At 44.9% G+C, this 19420-nt stretch overlaps 2 protein-coding genes across 2 annotated transcripts in view; one reads left to right on the top strand and one right to left on the bottom strand.

Annotated features, from left to right (window-relative positions):
• Positions 1–17351, bottom strand: part of PDE6H (phosphodiesterase 6H) — a 32708-nt gene extending 15357 nt beyond the window's left edge. The window contains exon 1 of the mRNA XM_010988867.3: positions 17129–17351. The gene's annotated coding sequence lies outside the window, so the exon portion shown is untranslated. The remainder of the gene's footprint in view (positions 1–17128) is intronic.
• Positions 2155–19380, top strand: ARHGDIB (Rho GDP dissociation inhibitor beta). Its single transcript, XM_010988868.3, has 6 exons — positions 2155–2311; positions 11661–11844; positions 12493–12576; positions 14437–14513; positions 17518–17581; positions 18653–19380. Exons 2-6 carry the CDS (start codon positions 11667–11669, stop codon positions 18850–18852), a joined length of 603 nt encoding a protein of 200 aa, XP_010987170.2. The 5' UTR covers positions 2155–2311; positions 11661–11666; the 3' UTR covers positions 18853–19380.
• The last annotated feature ends 40 nt before the right edge of the window (positions 19381–19420 follow it).

The following is a 19420-nucleotide window of genomic DNA, read 5'->3' as shown; positions in this document are numbered from 1 at the left end:
TCTGGAAAAGCCTATGGAGATTTCCAAGTTCTGCTGATTTCATTTGGCATTACCGGACTAAGGTCCTTCTCCCCACTGTGACAGGCATATTCTTAGACTTGCAGAAGCTCAGGGATGGAGAAGGGGCCTTGGTACACAGCACAGCTTTGTCAGCGTGGGCTGGAAGTGGGGATGTCTGCCATTGTAATCTTCTTTAAGGAGCTCTTAATCTCAGTTTTCCCATCACATAAAAATGCATGTGAACAATGAACTGCCACAGAAGGAAATGAGGAATGGTACTTTCCAGAAGATCCCTGCCCTGCCTGTGATGCTGAAAGGTATTTTCAGAGATTCTGCCAATTGTTCTCCAACTTACTGTAAGTCCATCATTACATCATCCAGAAGAGGCTCTAAATTAGCAACCCTAACTTCTTTTGAGGTCAGGGACCCCTTTGAGAATCTGATGAAAGTTAGGAATACTCTCCCCTCCCGCAATACACACATACGGCACACAAACATGCCGACTTCACAGACACTTTAGGGGCTTCCATGCCTTCCAATGTCCACGCCTAAAGCAGTGCGTGAAGAAAAATTGTGAGGACACATTGGGCTTAGCAGAAAAAAATTGCCAGTTGACTAGTGATGCCTTCCCTAATAGTATGAGAAATGAGCATGTAAAACATGAATTAACCATTCCCGATTTTTGAATCCTTCTTGTTCCAAATAATTCATTCTATCTATCTTATTTTTAATTATCTGTCTTCCCTATGTTATTAGTTCCACAAGACAGCAGAGATTTTGCCTGTTGTCTACTGCTCTATCTAGAAACTGTATTTGCATACAGTGTATCTAGATGTCTGTGTCTAGAACAGTACCTGGAAGAAATGATGTGCCAGTAAACATTACTGAAAGGAGAAATGTGTCCCTTTTTGAGAGTACTGAACTACAAAATTTACTGTCTTTTGTGAAAATTAATATTTGGTTTTATTTATAATACGATCAGATTTTTTTCAAAAGCTATCTTCTAACATCGTTTTGAAATGTATAGACTAAATCTGTATTTGGTTTTCAGCACTTTTACTAATTTTAAATCTGTACTGTTTTCTTTTTTGTGTTTTTCTAGGTTAAACTCGTTGGTCCCACCAAATGCCCACCATCCTCTTGATTATGTCAGTTCCATGGACTAAGGATAAGATCTAGCTGGTGGCATCAACTTACAAAATGAAGTGAACAAAATTCACTACATTTAAATGACAATACAATAAATGCACCGCGTTTAAATGACAATAAAATAAATGTCAGTCTCTCCACATATAGTTGCATAATCAGTTCTAAACATGTTGAGACAATGTAAATACTAATGTAAATGGTGAATATTGAAATATTAGTATAAATACGCATTTGTTATTGGCAGCAGCTATGGAAATGTACGGTGTAAATGTGGCTTGGGTGCTTTACAAACTGTTTGTTCCCTCAAATGATTTAAAAGCGGCCTCTGCACTTGTTCCCGTTTAAATTACTTCACAAACCATTTCCCCAAATGTGGTACAAAGTCAATGTCAGCACTTGTTAAATTCTAACCAGTTCTGAGTTAGAAGACCATGAATTAATGAAGTTTTATCTTATTTTGTAATCTGCATTCCTAGGTTTAATCAAAACAGTGCCTTGGCTTTTTCTAATTAAAAAAAAATTAGTGAAAACTACAATAAATAACATTTGACTGTTTGTGCTGCATACAAGCTACATCTTGAAATTATGACCAATAAAACTCTAAAAATCTATTTGATGAATAATTTTCAAATTGGGGGCCAAGTACATGTAATTAACATTCATAATTTCTTAGCACCCTACATTTAATGCCAGCATATTTCAGCGTATCTGGCTGATAAGGAAGTTGGCAGTGGCCTTGTAGGAACAGAATTTAGTGATATAAAGTAAGACGTATTGCATTTTTTTTCCTACTGGTTTTAGATTACTTGCCTCAGAAGTGTATGCACTGAGATGACTTGATTTTTAGACATATCCACACAACTGATAGCCTTCATGGCTATAAGCCCAGACCTTTGTCTGAACACTAATGTATATCCGTATTCACATAGGCGGTCATGCTCTGACATGTGCCACTAATTGTCTAGAATGCTGCTCGGAGTTGACTGATCAAGAGATACGCAGTGCAGAGAAACAGGATTTGAGACAGCCCAGGGTTTCCTCTGCAAGTAGGTTTAAAACTTTTTTTTTTTCCTCACAACTTCCTTCCTGTTCTAACTGCCAGTACTCAGAAGTCAGACTTGAGAGACAGAGGCACCCCGGACAGAGCCGTGAACCACTGAATGTAAGTTGAAATCCCTTTGGGACGGGGGAGGCTGCAGGTGAGCCCAGAGAAGTGTAGGAAATCTCTAAACGAGGCTACAGCCTTCTATAGGGTTTATTTTTTTTCTTTGAGGGGCTTTGCTTCTTTAAAGCAAACTTTATGATAAGACAGCACTGAGGAGGCTGCATAGAAGGGGAAGTCAGGGCAGGGAACGGTGGTGATGACTCAGGGGACACAGCTCGGTGAGGGAGGGTGTGCGCTCCAGCCCAGGAGATGAAGTCCTGGATGTCCTGACAAGGGCTGTAACTCCAGGGAGTGCCTGGGCGATTTCCTACAAGGTCAGAGCAGGCATATGACCAAGCTTAGAAGCAAAAAGACTGTAGATCCAAGCTGATAAGAAATGCGTTGGTTGATGGTGAGTTGGTACTGGGGTGGAGATATGTGGTTTCCTGTTTTTAAGCAGACGTAGAGACTGGTTCAAAAAGAAAAAAAAAATGGGTTCAAAATTGTCAAACACTAACCTGTTTTCCAATGAAGAATTTTCTGGTGATAGAAGAGAAATGTACAATGAACGCCTCCCTTAGGCTACAGTGAGATTTAGCCGTCAAGGGGGAAGGACGACACTGCTCCTTACTCATCCGTCGTACAGGGACAGCATTTCTTCCACTAACAAAAGCCATGTATTAAATCCCCACAATGAGATGGGCAGAAAAATAAGAGCTGTTGTTGCCACAGAATAGCTCTTTATATCTGAGAGAACTCAAAGCAAGCCAGGAGACACCGAACGATTTACTAAGAGATACATTCTAGAAAAATCCAAGTGGGCCCAGCTAGGACACCTGGTCAGTGGGCTTTCAGAATGCCAAGGTCTTGAATTTGCTGCCATGGGAAGTGCTTTAGTATGACCTGAAATACTTTCTTCCTTTCTAGAGGATGTCCCAGGCAGCATGTTTTATAAATTAAACTCAAGACTTAGGGTGACTTGTGCCATGGGCTGGAAAAACTGTGAGCTGTTCTTCTATTCAATGTGGGAGAAAGCAGACTGCTCTTACCTAGAGATCCCAGTCACCCTTCACATAGAGACCAAGAACCACTGAGCCCAGGGTCAGCATGTTGGATCCTCAGTGCAGAAATGATCAAGCAAGGGAAATCGATTGGTCTGTGCTGGCCCCGGGGAGGTCAGTCCCAGGCAACCAACATTCATCTTTGCCGTTGCTTTGTCTCATTAAATGTATAAGCCAAGATCCCTCCTAAATCCAGATAGGACACACACAGAGTAACAAGATCATCTTATTCTTTCTTGAGACATGTGGCGAGTAGTTCATTCTGCGTCCGCGCTGCACAGATCCGGCGTGTGTGGAATGACCAGGTCACAGCCGAACAAAGACTGGCTGGCATCTTCCGGGCATAGGAATTTGGTCTTGCTTTATTTGGGAGAGCATGAGTTTGTCCCCAGGGAAGGGTGCTCTGAGCCATACCAAGGTTTTGTTTTTGTGGAAGCTCAGCAAAGTCAAACTGACAGAAAGATGGGGGCCTTGGCCAATCCGTGGGAGCACAATATATCATGAACTTCAGCTGGCAGGAAGAGAGATGCCCTGGGGAGTAAAAATTAAGCAGATAGACGAAGAGAACCAACTTATGTGGAGGGCCTTCTGTGTGTCAGGCCTCATGTTAGAATCCTGAGAGGACACATGGAGGACAGTAAGGCTCAGAGGTGTTAAATGACTTGACTAAAGTCACCCACTGCTGCAAAAAGGAATGAATAGAAGCAGTGTTTCACAAGGACATTTTAGGAAACGTCCCACGGAAGAAAGTGTTCTCCACCCCACATTCTGAGCATCCTTGTTCCTGAGTGTTACCTCCGCCCAGGATCCTGGATTGCAGGCCACCCTGCACACCCAGCCATGAGTTTCATGTTGCTCCCAAAACTTCAGCAGTGTTTATCCAGTCTGTAAGCAATGATGGAGTCACTGCCAGCTGATTCCCACCCACTCTGGTTTCCATCACCTGAGCTGGTTAAAAATTCACTTGGATTTTCTTAAAGGGGCTGGTAGTCACCACTTAAACTCACAAAAAGATTGTCTTCACTTTCATCTAACTTTTCATGCTTCATTTAAAACCCTAGGAATGGATGGAGTAATTGCAGTGTAGTCTTTAGCCCAAAAGTGGCTGCCTTAATGCAATTTTCTTTGAAGATTATTTAAAATAAATATTTATGACAGTACCTAGCTCAGTGACTTCACCCGGGAGACAGTCAGAGACTTTTCCTGCGTCCGTTGAGTTCTCTCTCGTTGCCTATGAATCTGGGTATCCATGGGGGACTGGTTCCAGGAGCACCCCCCTTCCTCCTTGATACCCAAATTCATGGATTCTCCAAGTCCCGTACCGGGCCCTCAGTATCAGCAGGAGGCCCACTGTACTACAAAGGCCCAGGCGAGGAAGAATGTATTATTTCTCTCACCAAGGGAAATGCTAAAGAATTCTGCTTCTAGAGATCTGTACCCTCTTCCGGATTGATCTTAATGTTCAGTGTATGTAACAAGACACTGTCCTCCGGGGCACTGAGACAGTCCCTCTCATTCAGCTTTGCAGTTTCAGACGTCCTTCAAGGGGCTGGCGTGTAGAGAGCTGCTCCGAGGGGCCCCAGAGGCCCCGACTCCTCCATGTCACTGAGGAACACTGACACACCAGAGAGACAGCCACATCCAAGGCCGCTTCTGGTGTCCCCGGGGGGTAAACCTGGAGTCCCCACGTGAGCCGGGTCAGCAGGCAGGCAGCCAAGCTCATCCTGGACTAGCTCTGAAATGCCGGCAGCCCTTCAGAGACAGCCCAACTCTCCATGACCTGCTGTAGGGCCATGACCCCAGATGTGGGGAAGGTGGGGCGCATCCTGGTCAGCGGGGTCAGAGGTGACAGTGACAGAGAATGCTGATGCTTCATAGGTACTTCTCTGATGGAAACCCCCTCCTTCTGCCACTTCCACATTTCTCTCGCTCCCTCACTCAGCTCTACTTCTTCTATCTGACAACCTAACCGCCCCGGCCCCAGGCGTCTAGATGTGTGATCAGGCAACTGTGGGCGTGGGTTAAGTCTGCACTGCGTTCTGCTCCAGAGCCAGAGGGAATCCTCCCCCATAGCTGTGCCTGTGTCTCCCATCATTTCCCAGCACTCACAGAGTGACCCCTGGCTTCACTTCTGACAGGGAGCAATAAATAGAATCTAAAATTGTATTGCTCATGTGGAAACTTTTTAAAGAAATAGAAGAGTGACAGGCCCAGTTGAAGGCTGATTCAGTTAATAAACAATCCTTGAGATTCCCAGAACTTCGTGTCTCTTCTGTATGCCTCAAGGAAACAGAATCTATTTTTAAGAAGGCAGGCGTGGACGTTGTCAACACGGCAGATCCAAGGGAAAGCACTGGAGCCCAGGCAGTGCTACCTCACTTCGCTGAAGCTGTAGCGAAACAGCAGCCCAGGGAAGACTGGGAGGAAAGGAATACATAGTTGCCAAACATCTGCTGTTGGCCAGTATCGTCCTTGCCATGTCTTCTCCAACTCCTCAATCCTGTAAGACTGAAGATTACTGTTTCCACTTTACTGGTGGAGAAACTTGGGCTCAGTGACGTTTACAACTCGCTTAAGTCCTGTCATAATTCAATTGGGGATGCACATTTTGTATCTCCGGTCCATCAGATTCAGAGCTCACATTCCAGGAGACATAAAGGGCCACCTTTCTATGAATTAACCAGGTTTTTTGTTTCATGTAAACTCGGGAGTTCTACCTTTTCTTGAAACTCCATTAACGAACTGGACAAGGGAGCCCTATTCTGAGACTGGTAAATTCTTGAGTGTATTTCATTTTCAGTGTCTTGGAAATCTCACCGAAGTTGCAAGCAAAAAACACCGCTTTGTGCTGCCCTTCCCATGCCCTGAGTCCCCATCCTAATTTAATCTGGCATTTTAATGGAGCCTGAGAAGATTAAGCTCCCGCCTCAGCCCACCTAATGCCTGACAGTGGTTCACTGAGTAGCAGACATGGGGGTAGGAGGGTTGATCCGTGCAGGCATCTGTGAAGCAGGAAACAGAGGAAACTAGTGTGGTAAGCACAAGGGGGAAGAAAGCGTACGTGCTTCGGGGCTGAATGAGTCCACCCTAACCTTATTACATGTATAATTGATGATTTTCACTCTCACTGTGCAAAGAACCAGAGTTAAAAACAACATACAAAGGAACGAACAAACAACCCTGCTCTTTGTGAAGCAGGCGGGGAGCTGCAGAGAAAGACGAGAAGAGCCCAACCAGAATGTTCTATGCTGATGCGCTGGGTTCTCCCCCGACCTCACCTCCACTTCCTCTTTCCCTTTCTCGCTTCACAGCTTTCTGTAAATGAAGGAGCATTAGGGTCGTTGAATTCAGAAGGGGCCTCGGGGATTTTTCAATGCACCAATTGCATTTTGCAGAGAACAAAACTGGAGCAGAGGGAGGTTCTGTGACTTGCGCAATGTGACACAGGGCTGAATTGCACTGAAACCCTTTTTATGTGACACTTCCCTGACTTGCTAAAGCTGCCCTGCAGAGTTTTGCAAAGAAGCATTTAGCTCTGCCTGTGCATGCCAGGGGGGAGATTCCCTAAGGTGACCAACGAGCTCTCTAATTTCATTATTACTTCTTAATAAAGACAGCCCAGAGAGCCCAGCCGTAGCCACGGAGTGTAAAGCCTGAAGTTCAGACCACCTGGGCTGAGATCTGAATTCTGCCCCCTACACAACGCGTCTTCTTAGGCAAGTTACTTGCCTCTGTTTTAGCTTCCTGATCGGTAGAAGAGACTGATGATAAGGCCTGTCCTTCGGGCTGTAGTCAGGGCTAAATGAGATAATCCCCACAACAGAACCTAGCACTGGGTGTGACCACTGCTGGTATTCTTATCTGTAACAGTGAAGCAGGAAAAACGGATGTGGGGCGTGAGGAGGGCCACGTCACAGGCTTCGGTTGAGCCCCTGGGACGTGCCCTACCAAGTGTGGGTCCTTGGCTTCGCGTAGGAAAGAATTCAAGAGCGAGCCACAGTTGAGTAAAGGTAGATTTATTGAGAAAGATACATTTGAAAGGCAAGAGAAAGGCCACGAGGTGAGGGGGTTGGGTGTTCAGATTAGCGTAAAAGTAGGTACACACCCCATAGACAGAGTGCGGGCCGTTTCCGGATGGAGAGAGACAGAGAGAGAGAGGCAGCAGCCGAGAGGCACTGTGTTGCCAGTTTTTATGGGCTTGGTGGCTTCATATGCTAATAAGTGGAAGGACCAGTCTAAGTAGCCTGGGGAAGGGGCTGGGATTCCCAGGAAGTTGGCCATTTCCCAATCTTTGACCTTTTGTGGCCAGCCTTGGGACTGCCATGGCGCCTGTGGGCGTGTTATTCACCATGCTAACATATTAAAATGGGCGTAGAATGAAGCTCAAGGTCTACCAGAAGTCAGATCTCCCACCATCTTGAGTATCAAGGCCGCCTGGGGGTTGAATCTTCCACCAGTTCGATGTTAATTGCTGTATCATTTCTTGAATGGCTGTGCTCTGCCCCCTTCCTGTCTCAACAGGACCAGCTGTTCTTTAGATGATGAGATCAGAAAATACTCTGTGGGATTTCCATGAAATTCCTGTTCTCACTCCAGCAAGCGCCCATAAAACGGGGGGATAAAAAGTAGAAACTTTCACAGTTAAACGTACACACATGCAGTTGGGGAAATCTTTGTCAAAGTGTACCACCCATTGATGGCTGGGACTTTGAGTGAACTGGAAGCTCCCCAGAGATGAATGGTGAAATGAAAAACACAGCCTCTTTGGGGAATTCGCATACATTTGAAATAATAAAACAGAGATGGGTAGTTTCCCATATATGCAAGTGAGATAAGGGAACTGAGTGGCAATTAAGCTGACACCCCGGACTGCAGGCCAGGAGAGACAGGCCTGAGAAAGGACTGCACCTAGAGATGGTCTGCATTAACCCCTCACCTCCCAGGAGGAGGAAAGGAAGATCACAGCGGCTGGAACCCTGGCTCCCAGGGTCACAGCTGGTTAGCAGCAAAGCCACGATGAGCATCCGTGTGCGACGAGGCGCGTTTCGGTGAGGAGGTAATCATCCAGAAGGGAGTAGAACGACCGCAGAACTCTGCTCCTAGGAGCCGTCCCCTGTGCACGGCGGCTCTTCTGCCAGGCCTCGTGGCCGTGCTCCCTCAGGCACTGGTGGCACCCGGCATCTCCTCCTGCTTCTGCACATCCGGCGTTTGGGGTTCACAGATGTGACCCTTGGCTGGAGGCTAACGTGTGTCACTGGTGGGGCCAGGCCCCCGGGAGAGAAGCAAACTTCCTCTTGAGCACGCAGTGCCTTGCTTCATGTTTCCAGAAGTTACAGTTTCAAGGTCATGTTGCTAATCTTGGACTCCAGTAAAGTCTATGAGGGACCTCAGGGGACCATGTACCCCTATATTGCGTGTACAATTTCATGGGCTTTTCCTTTTTTCCATTTGTAAGAACGATGATGCTTATCAGATTTTTAAAGAGACCTGTCATTTCCAAAAAGAGTAAGAACCATCAATCAAACCAGCTAGGCCTCTTTAACATGGCTAGATCGCCCATTCTCCAAGATTTTCTCCACTTTTAGAGAGTAACTTCAACATTAGTATGTGCTAAAGTACAATGTCTTGAAAACAGTAGATGCTCACCAAATATCCATGACCTTAATTTTGCTTTAGAATGGCTTTCCCTGAGAAGTCCTGTATTTACCACATTAGGACATTTTCAGCTTTTTCTAATCAGCGCTCCAGAGTGAGCTGGTATGGGGTCATCTGACCTCATATTTCTTTTTCTTAAGCTATAGAATTAGACAAAATTAAATTAATGTGGTTCTGAATTTCCTCCTCTAAGACTGCCACAATTTCATACAGCAATCCCACATTATCCTCTCTACCATTCAATGTCATCAAATAAATTTGTGGCTTGTTTTTATAGAGCAATTATTGTTTACAGTGAATCAAGGAAGTATGCAGTTGACTTAAGTCTCAGATTTACTAATGAGAAAATCAAGATGTAGATGACAGATAAATTGACTTCTCTGTGATCACACTGTTAGAGGTTAGCAAATGCTCTCCTAGACCAGATCTTTCTCCTTCTCTCTGTCTCTGTCTCTCTCTCCCTCCTTTCAAAATTGAGATTTGAGGGTACAGAATGACAATTCTCTTCAGGTTATTACAATCACCTTGAGCTAATTAGTGTCAGGGCGTGATGTCATCTGATGGTCAGACTTCAAGCATACGACTTGTTAGAACCAAGTGGTAAATTCCACAGAGGCCTGTCCATCAGGGCTGAGACGTCTTCATCTGTACATAGCTGTCCTGACGCCTGTCGGCAGGTTTCTTACGTGACCTCTACCCTGGGTGCCCGGTCAGGCTCCTCCGTGTCACCAGAGGAGAACCTGTCTCATCTGATTTGTCCCATCTGGGTTGCTCTTTATCTGTTGCTTAATGGTTGTCCTTAAAGCACCCACAGCCTCCACCCGCCACCCACTGCATCCTTCATTGTTTTCCCACCAGTTCATTCACTTTCCCTGAGTGCTGTCTGGAACAGGAGTTGAGTTAGTCACTTTGTTTACTGTGCTGTTCTCTAGGGGCTCAGCTCTGAGTGGTGCTGGCTCTTCAGCTGAAGCAAGAGTTGCCATAGGAACGGGCCTACATGCTTCCTTCCTGAACCGGAAGTGGACCTGGCCATGGCAACGCTGTTTTCAGAGTTGATCAAGCCTCATAGTGTTTGGCTTCTTATTTTGCTGGAAGAGGACTGATGAGCCAAGAGATAGCATTATTCTTCTCTTATTTTTTTTTTCCCTCTGTTAAAATTGCTTTTGCTTGGCTTCACTTCCAAATTATTTTTCTTCCTGTTGCCAATAATAGTGACATTGAAACTCAAAACAACAACTGACTTTGGCCAGAGATAGCTTTACTCTCAGGGGACTTTATTATAGAGGTTTGCAATCACTTAGGATGCGATGTGACAGACGTCTTATAGTTCTGCCACTTAAAAGAAATAAAGTCTTTACCCTAGGCAGGAAAGAGAATTATCCTCAGAACAGAATGAAAGGAAGTCAGGAAATTATCTCCTTGCCCAAAGATCTCTCTTGTTTCCCCAAATAGCTTCATGGCTGCCTGCTGTGGGGCCTGAAATTCTTCCAGTAGAAATTTCTTCCTCTTTCCTAGGACTCTGTATATCATCCAGCTACGTGAATTTGGGCAATTCTCTTAACCTTTGGATTTCAATTTTCTCAACGATTAAATGAGAGGTTGGAAACATATCACTTCTAAGGTTCATTTCAGCTCTGAAAAGCTCTGACTATACATGCCCTAAGAGGAGTAATTTTGAAATTTATTATTCAGTCATCAACACTTGAGTGTGAATGATTTTCTGAGCTCTTCCCTCAACGTTTTAACACAAAACAAGTAAATGTAGTTTATGATGGAAAAAGACAGCCCCTAGGATATGCCCAGGTGAGGTCTTAGAGCATAAGGTCACAGGAATCTGGAGAGGGGAGGGAGGTACTAAAAGGGAAATGGAGGTGGACAGAGGGGTATTAAGGACATAGTTACAATTTGTCTGGAGGAATTTAGAGTCCTTGGCTATTTTGTGCCATTTCAAAAGAACAGAAGACCTTTAGATACAGAGTATACAACCTAATAACTCAATCAATGAATGCTTATAAAATGGCTGAGCTATTCAAGTGTTACAGGAGATTCAAAAGAAATGCAGAAGCTAGTACCTGTCCTCAAGGCATTGTTAGTGTTGGGCAGAAACCCGACTCACTCATGCAGATATCACAGGGGCTACAACTTCTCCTGAGTTACCCTTGAGTCAATGAATGGGAGAAAAGCTAACTTCCTTCAGCAAGTGCTTGAAACCATCGCAACTGGGAGAGTACACACTGAATGCTTTGACACTGGCAAGGCTGGGTGGATTTGGAGGACCAGGACCACTTCTATAACTGTATGAACCGGGGGTATTTGCTCATTATTTATGACAGCTCATGCTATGTTGTCTCACTTGTAGCATAGAATTCACAAAGGAGTTCTTCTTCCGTCCATGTTATTCAGTGATCAGAGGTACTCATCACAGTATGGAAATATTCTGGCATGTCAGAGAAAGGACCGGAATGCATTATATTCTTATTTTATGAGAGAGAGTGAGGCTGAATTAGGAAGAAATCTCCTGGAAAATCACTGGAAATTAGAGAAGTTCATTAGGGCAAAGATAATGCTGACAGCAATCCCGCAAATATCGTTCATATCCATTGACTTTTGGTGACTAGACCATCATTCTCTGTCTCGCTCTCTCTCTCTAGACCAAAATGACTGAAAAGGCCCCAGAACCACACCTGGAGGAGGATGACGATGACGTGGACGGCAAACTCAATTACAAGCCCCCACCTCAGAAGTCCCTGAAGGAGCTGCAGGAGATGGACAAAGATGACGAAAGTCTGATTAAGTACAAGAAGACGCTCCTGGGGGATGGTCCTGTGGTAGCAGGTGCGTGTGTGCGGAGGTGGGGGCAGGTGGAGGGGCACAGAGGGGGCATACCTCTCAGTTTACCAAGTGCTTCCAGAGTTACATGAGTGAAGTGCAGTCTACCTACGCGGAATCAAGTAACGGACAGTGCCCTTGGAGATAAAGTGCAAGCTGACAACAAAACAGACAAAAATAACACACACTGAGGATTTGGAAAGAATTCCAGATGACCACTCAGAAGTGCATTCTCTCCGTGATCTCTCTCATTCTCTTTCTTCTCTTTGTCCTCTCACTTGCTACCTAACCTTCTATCTCTTACACACACACACACACACACACACACACACACACTGGCAGACTAAGACATGGCCCCAATATAGGGATGGGCTGTGCCCAACCAGCAGAGTACCTTACCCATGACCACTGGGGACATGTTTGCTGTTGATGATTAAGACGGACCTACAAGTACCTGAAGCAGAGGTAGCCCCACTGTGGTTTATAAGGCCACTGAGACCAAGCACAGTGAACCTGGCTCTTCCATTTCTATTTCTCCTCCAGACAGCGATGTCCCTTTTCTCTTTACGTTGTCCCTCTCCTAATTGAAATGTACACACACGCTGCACGTACATGTCTCTTCTCCGTGCTTACATTCCCTTTTGCATCTTGCAGACCCAACAGCCCCCAATGTCACTGTTACCCGCCTTACCCTGGTTTGTGAAAGTGCCCCAGGACCAATCACCATGGACCTCACAGGTAAGCGGACATGTCTCTCCTATTCAGGGGGGCCTAATGGCATCACTGGGAAAACCTCCCTCATCCCAGCAAAAGAAAACCCTAGGAAGGTGAATTCCGGGGAGGTATGCTGGGACCAGTTCACCAGTCATAGCTCTCAGAGCACACGGTATTTACCGGGCTTAATGGAAAACCCAACCTCTGTCTCTGTTTAATTGAAAAGGGGGCAGGCATCAGTACTGGGTATATCAGCTTGTATCATATGTGCTTCAGGATTTTATCTCCACGTGATAGCAGAGAAGGAACATTTGTGTAAAAAGACTGCTGATGGAAATCAGCAAGCTGTATGCCTCTGAAGTTGTAATATTTATACAGGCTAAGCCTCAGAGAAAGTATTGATTCATATCAGCTACAGAACTTACCTGAAAGCAAGAAACAGTCTAAGACCTCCCGAATAATGCTAGGAATTCCACTGTTAGATACTCATTATTTTAGCTTAAAGCACTGATTCTTTTAAATAAGCAACTTTCCCCACTAGAGATGTATGTATCAACATGTTATTTGCTCTCACTTTATTCTGACAAGGGTCAAGTTCTTTCCTGAGACTTAGGACTTGAGGAGGTAATGAGAGGCTGGGAAGGTGGTTATTCTGAGGGAAACGGGCAACTGAGAGGAATGAGGGAAGGGCCACAGAGCTAGAGTTTGGAAGCATCAAAGGCAGGTCTTCAGTGAAGAAAAAAAAATTATTACCAGATTCAAAAAATGGACTCACAAGACAGAACAAAGCCTGACTCTCGAACAGGAGGCTTGGCAGCAAGGTGGTTCCCCCCTCACAGGACAGATTCACTCTTTACCTTATATGGGCTTTCTGTCAGAGGGAAGAAACTGGAGGCTGAGAAGACACACTTCCTGTTCAACTGAAATCGCTAGAGCAGACACACAAACTCAACCACCCCCACGTCCTAGCATCTCTCCAGGAGAGAAACTCAGACTGCTTCCCGTGTGAAGCTGTGTGACGTTACCAGGTACAACTGTCAGATGAGGTCTGGATTAGCATGAAGGAAGTCCGTTCCGTTCAGAAGCATTTGATGATACTGCAGGGAAAACTTGGTCTCTGGCCCCTTTCCCAGCGGCAAGAAACCCAGATTTGGTTTTCTGTCACCTAAAAAGCTACTGAGGTGAATCCAAGATCTATACATGAGATACGGATGCCAGCTTGTGCATGAGGCACCTGCACAGGGCTGTGCAACACACACACACACACACACACACACACATCACCCCGAATGTCAAATTATACAGGATCACTTTGGGAGAAGAACAGAGAATAATTACCTCTCTAACCAGGGTGCAGGAATTAAGGACAGATCCCAGCTTCATGGAGACTGAAGCTTCTACACCTTAAGTGACTTTCCTTAAGGAAAATAAAACTAAATTGCAAACGCAAAGGCAAAATTAAGTACAAGAGTGAATATTTATCTAGAATGATAAAAAGGAACCGAACGAGTACGTTTTTAAAAGACTAGAAAATGCCACAGATGTTAACAAATCTACAAAAACAAACCGCTGGTCCTCTTGTGTAGTATTTGTCTAATATTTCTTTATTTGAGAGGTAGGACAGAATCTTTCATCATAGCATCTTACATATTCTTAGGGTCGAAGTCAAACTTGGGGGAGAAGCTCTAGCACATTTCTTTCGTATCTGGCATTTCAAATGCGTGTTTGTGCAGCCACTAATCTCAAATACTCTTTGAAATGTGGGCCACAAAAACCATGTTGCTCTGAGGAGCCCAGCAAATGGCTCTGGAGCTTAAACTTCATTCATCTCCTTGTGACTCTCCTTCTGAGGAGAATTAACTCTTTCTAAATCCACTTCGACAGGGGATCTGGAAGCCCTGAAAAAAGAAACTTTTGTGCTAAAGGAAGGTGTTGAATATAGAGTCAAAATTCACTTCAAAGTAAGTATCTGGTCCTGGAGGTTTTTATAAAGTTTGAATCTTTCTGATAATCAGAGGAAGACAAAAATCAAATTCCTTGCATTATCATTGTGCCCTCTTTTTTGTTTGTTTTCTTTTTGTCCCTGGACCTGGACTGTCCTCTCCCCAACTCTGAGCGCCACCTGTTAAGAACCATCTTTGCTGTCTGCCTTTTCCCAACCAGGACCCTCTCCATGGAACACTTAAGCCAATGGGGTTCCTCGTTCCGTGAGCTTCTAATACCCCCACGCACAAGGCACACGTCACTTTGCATTGCCCTGTTTGCGTCACGTCTCTCCTCCACAGCCTACGCACCTTGTGATCGGGCGAGATTATCCATCTCTTCTTTGCACTATTTCACACAACACTTTGTAAATGATAGACTTTTCATGAATATTCATTAAGAAATTGATAAACAAATGAATCAATGAATACAAAAAAGAAAATAGCACAGACAGAGCCTCAGCTCTAATTGCTCAATGATTATATGAATCCAGGGAGGGTGGTCCTTGGTAAATAACTGGAAATTCCAATTTAGGTGTGGAGCAGATAAACAAGTAAGAGCAAAACGAAATGGGAGATAAGTGGACATATGATGAATAAACCCACAACCCAATGAGCAGCCAAAATCCAGGAGAAAAATAACACTGACTTTGAAAAAACGAGCTAGAAATTCACTGTTTGCTCTTAACTGCATGGTTGCTCCTCCCTCCCGCGCAGTCACTTCCCACAGGGCCTGGGCTCCACCAGGGAGGACCCCATCTGCCCTCTCTATCTGCCCACCAGTCCTCCTGCCCCCGAGGCACAGGATATGATTCAGGGTCCACGGACAATCTCTCACCACCACATACAAATATGCCTCAAAATAATTTCCTTCTGAAAATATTTGTCGATGCCTACCCTATAATCGGCACTGAGCTATGGTTCACTAACTTGTTCCCTGGATTTATTACTAAAGCCCCTGAGAGTTTCTAAGGCACGGTGTCCCAACGTGCCTCAGACGGGTTCCACATCAGTCCAGGTTTTCATCATGAATGCTACTCCCTTCATTGGTCGAGTTTATCAGGCAGTGTTTGTCAAATGAAACATGATGGGGAAATTTTGATGTGACTAAGCTGAGGAGGAAAGGTCTGGAGCCTGGGCTTCTGCCCTGGGTGGGAAGGCCGAGGTGTGGGTCCCTTGGTCGCCAGGGTTCCACACGAAGGTGATGGAGGAGGAGGGCCCAGGCAGGAGCTTGCAAGCCCCACCCACTTTAGAGGTTTGGCCTTGACTCTGACGAGGAAAGATCATAAAGTTGGACCACCCTATGGCCTGTCCCAGCATGGACAGAAGAAGAAACACCAGTTCAAAACTGAGAATACGTAGTTGAAAAGCAGTTAAATATTTACTGATGTAAATGAAAATGATATAACCTGGAAAATGTCCAAGAAAGTTTGTGCTCATAACAGCAGCAACACATCCTAGAACCCTCTTTCATTCTCTCTCTTAATTGATGTCCTTCTCTGCCTCCCCTCAAACTTAGCAACACTCTCCAAAACCCGGGATGGTTCTTTTAGTTTGTCCCCCTCTTCCTTCTGTAGTGTATCTGACATCCACAGCTCTCAGGAGGCGTGTGCAGGCAGGCAAAGGGAATAACTAGGAATATTCATTTTTTTTTTTGTCTACCTCAAACATATTTATATTAAATACACCCTCTGTGGAACAGTAGAAAAACAGGAGTCTCTCTGTTTTGAAGTCCTTATTACTACTCCACCACCATTCCTGTTTTTTTGGTCTTTTTCCCACCAGATCACACTCCTATTAGGCCCAAGGGACCATCTTAGAAACTTCTAGAAAGATGCATTCATTTTCCCAATTCCTATGAGCCACACGCGGGAGTCGGAGGAATCAGAAAGTTAGGGTTTTATTTTATCACAGTGTCTTCAGTGAAGCTGTTTTCAGCTTTTGTCTGCTTTTGATAGGTTTATAATACAGATTTTTCTGAGTGGCAGTCTGGAACTTAAGCTGGCGGTATTCACTGCTACCTCACTGCCAACACAACAAAAGCAGCACTGACAGGTTGCTTTCATTATTCTGTCAAAAAAATAGGGGGAGCCCTAGTTATTGTTGGGGGGAAACTCTTTGAAGATGCTTTAATTCTTGTATCCGTGAACAATTAACCAAGGTGCCCAGCTACTGGTGCCATGTCCACTTTAATTTGCTTGTATAAACATGGCCACTGAATAAAATTAACAGACAACCCAGTTCAATCCTAGGTTAAATGATTCATGGAAAAACAAAGTCTTTGGGCTGTCTGTATTTTCATTCTGCTTTAGTGAATTTTCTTTGAAAGACTTGGCAAAGTGACAAGGTCCCAGACAACGTCTGAAAATGACAGCCATCCAAAATACTTGCCAGACACGGTGAATTTCACCCATTATTTACACGAGGAGGGAAGGTTTTCGTGAGACCCATCTCCTCACCTCTAGGCTCCCATCACAGTCATGCTACAGGCAAAACCGTCTTCCAGACCTGAGTTTCCATTACGGCTTTGCTCCCGGCTTGTTTTTCGTGTGCTAGGTGGATCGTGTCTGAGGTTAGGAGTTTTAGGTACTTACATAGCAGTTTCCATTGGTACCTGTGTAACATTTCCTGAGACAAGGACGCTCTTCTGGCCAGTAGCAACAGGGAGGGGGAGTTGCAGACCATTCTTTGGACCACTGAGGAAGGAGACAAGAGATGTTTTAATTAACCTCCCTTTTCCCCCAAACCCCAAATCACAGTATTTTGATGATTAAAACCAGATTGGCAACACTGAATCTTGTGACCTCCTCTCTCCAGTCTCTGCCTCATCACCCTGCTGAATGATAATATTAACTTCTTCCAAACTAAATCTTCAGTCCTTCTGCCCTCAGAGAAGACTCAGCTAGGTAGGGTCAGCATGAAAGATGAGGGAAAATGAAAGACCCTCTTTCATCTGAATTTCTTGGATCTGTCCCACCTACAGGTGAACAAGGACATTGTGTCAGGCCTGAAATATGTTCAGCACACCTACCGGACTGGGGTGAAAGGTAAGGAAGCCACACTTCCCACTGTCCCAAACTCTGCCTCTCACTGACTTTAGCCTTCGAGTTCTTAGCAACTTTTAGGGGGAGGGTGTAGCTCAGTGGCAGAGCACATGCTTAGCGTCCCGTTCTTCACTATTTTTTTTAATCAAATTATTGATTTTCCCTTTTCATCTAATTATTCCATCCATGAATTCTGTTCATTCTGATCACCAGCTGTTACTCTGTCTTCTCCAACTGATACGTTTGTAGAATGACACTTTGTAAACAGAAGATCCTTGAAGTTCATTATATAGAAAAGAAATAGAACTGCCCACCCCTGCCCCTGCAAAATGTTAGGTAGTTGCAGACTTAAGGCCAGAACTCAGGTCTCAACTAGTTTGAGACTTTTTTAATTGAGATATCATTGACATATAACATCGTCTTAGTTTTAGGCATGCAACATAATAATTTGGTAAATGTATATATTGCAAAGTGATGACCATAGTAAGTTTCATCAACACCCATCACCACACATAGTTACAACTTCTTTTTCTTGCAGTGAGAACTTTAAAGAATGATTCTTAGCAACTTTCAAATATGCAATAGAGTATTATTAACTAACGTTACCATGCTGTCCATCACGTCCCCAGGACTTACCATTTATAACTGGAAGTTTGTATCTTTTGACCAGCTGGGATTTATATATTTTTTTTATTGTATAATCTGCTACTTCACCATAAAACAAGTCTTGATCCCCAATGATTTAGGGCACTGACTCCCTAACTTCCCTGACACTCAGAATCATCTGTGATGTGTTTTAGAGACACTGATTTTCGGGACCCACAGCAGATTACTAACTGCAGCCTCTGGGAGTGGGTCAAAGGAAACTGTATTATTAAGAGGCACTCCAATTTTTTTTTTTAATGTTTTTAAGGAAAAAAAAAAGTTGCCCCAGGTAAGTCTAATGTTTAGCCAGGCTTGGAAACCACTGCTTTCGGCTTTGGCCACTGTGAGCTGTGCTCAAATTCTCCAGTTCGCAGTGTTTGTTTTCCCTCTATCAGACTCTCACCCTAATGACCTTTTCTTTCTTCCCAGTGGATAAAGCGACGTTCATGGTTGGCAGCTATGGACCTCGGCCCGAAGAGTATGAGTTTCTGACTCCTACTGAGGAGGCGCCCAAGGGCATGCTGGCCCGAGGCACTTACCACAACAAGTCCTTCTTCACGGACGATGACAAGCATGACCACCTCACCTGGGAGTGGAACCTGTCCATTAAGAAGGAGTGGACAGAATGAGTGCCTCTGCCCGTCCCTTCCCTGCACTTGCCACGCGCCAGAACCCTCTCGGGGTCCCCTCTCACCGCCGTCCCTCCTCCCTGATCACAGCTGGGCCCCTTCTCCAGCGCGCCCCCCTCCTCCTCTTATTGCTGCACCCTCTCCCACAGTGTCTCCCACAGTGTCTCCCACAGTGTCTCCCACAGTGGTCCTCAGCACAAGATGCTTAAAATCCAGGCTTTAATCCTGCCCCGCCCTTCTGATCCCCTCCCATGGCCAGACCAAGTTCTCCCTCCCAATAAACCATCATTTAATATTTCCCTACTTTATTCCCATTCGAGCAACTAGAGACCAGAAAATGGGCAAACTAGCACTAACAGTCCTTTTGCCTTGGGTTCCGGTAGCTCACTGCCATCCCTGGGTTCCGCCCTGGTTGCTGCTGGCTCAGTGAAGGTCCCAGGTCAAACTCCCTGCCGACGGTGGGTTTCTTTTCCAGGAGACACTGTAAGCAGCATAAGAGACTAAGAATAAAACAGTTGTATGATCTGACTGAGACCCTCATTTCTTTGCTCTCTTCCTTCAAACAAGT

The sequence above is a fragment of the Camelus dromedarius genome, chromosome 25 (assembly GCF_036321535.1).
Source record: "Camelus dromedarius isolate mCamDro1 chromosome 25, mCamDro1.pat, whole genome shotgun sequence".
In the NCBI taxonomy this organism is placed as follows: Eukaryota; Metazoa; Chordata; class Mammalia; order Artiodactyla; family Camelidae; genus Camelus; species Camelus dromedarius.
The sequence above is the reverse complement of the archived record's forward strand: the minus strand, read 5'-3'. Positions and strand labels throughout refer to the sequence as shown.

Excerpts from the sequence above, each read along its gene's own strand:
- ARHGDIB (XM_010988868.3), top strand. The coding sequence starts at position 11,667 with ATGACTGAAAAGGCCCCAGAACCACACCTGGAGGAGGATGACGATGAC. Across the intron at positions 12,577-14,436 it reads AATCACCATGGACCTCACAG|GGGATCTGGAAGCCCTGAAA; the intron begins GTAAGCGGACAT and ends CCACTTCGACAG. Across the intron at positions 17,582-18,652 it reads CTACCGGACTGGGGTGAAAG|TGGATAAAGCGACGTTCATG; the intron begins GTAAGGAAGCCA and ends CTTTCTTCCCAG.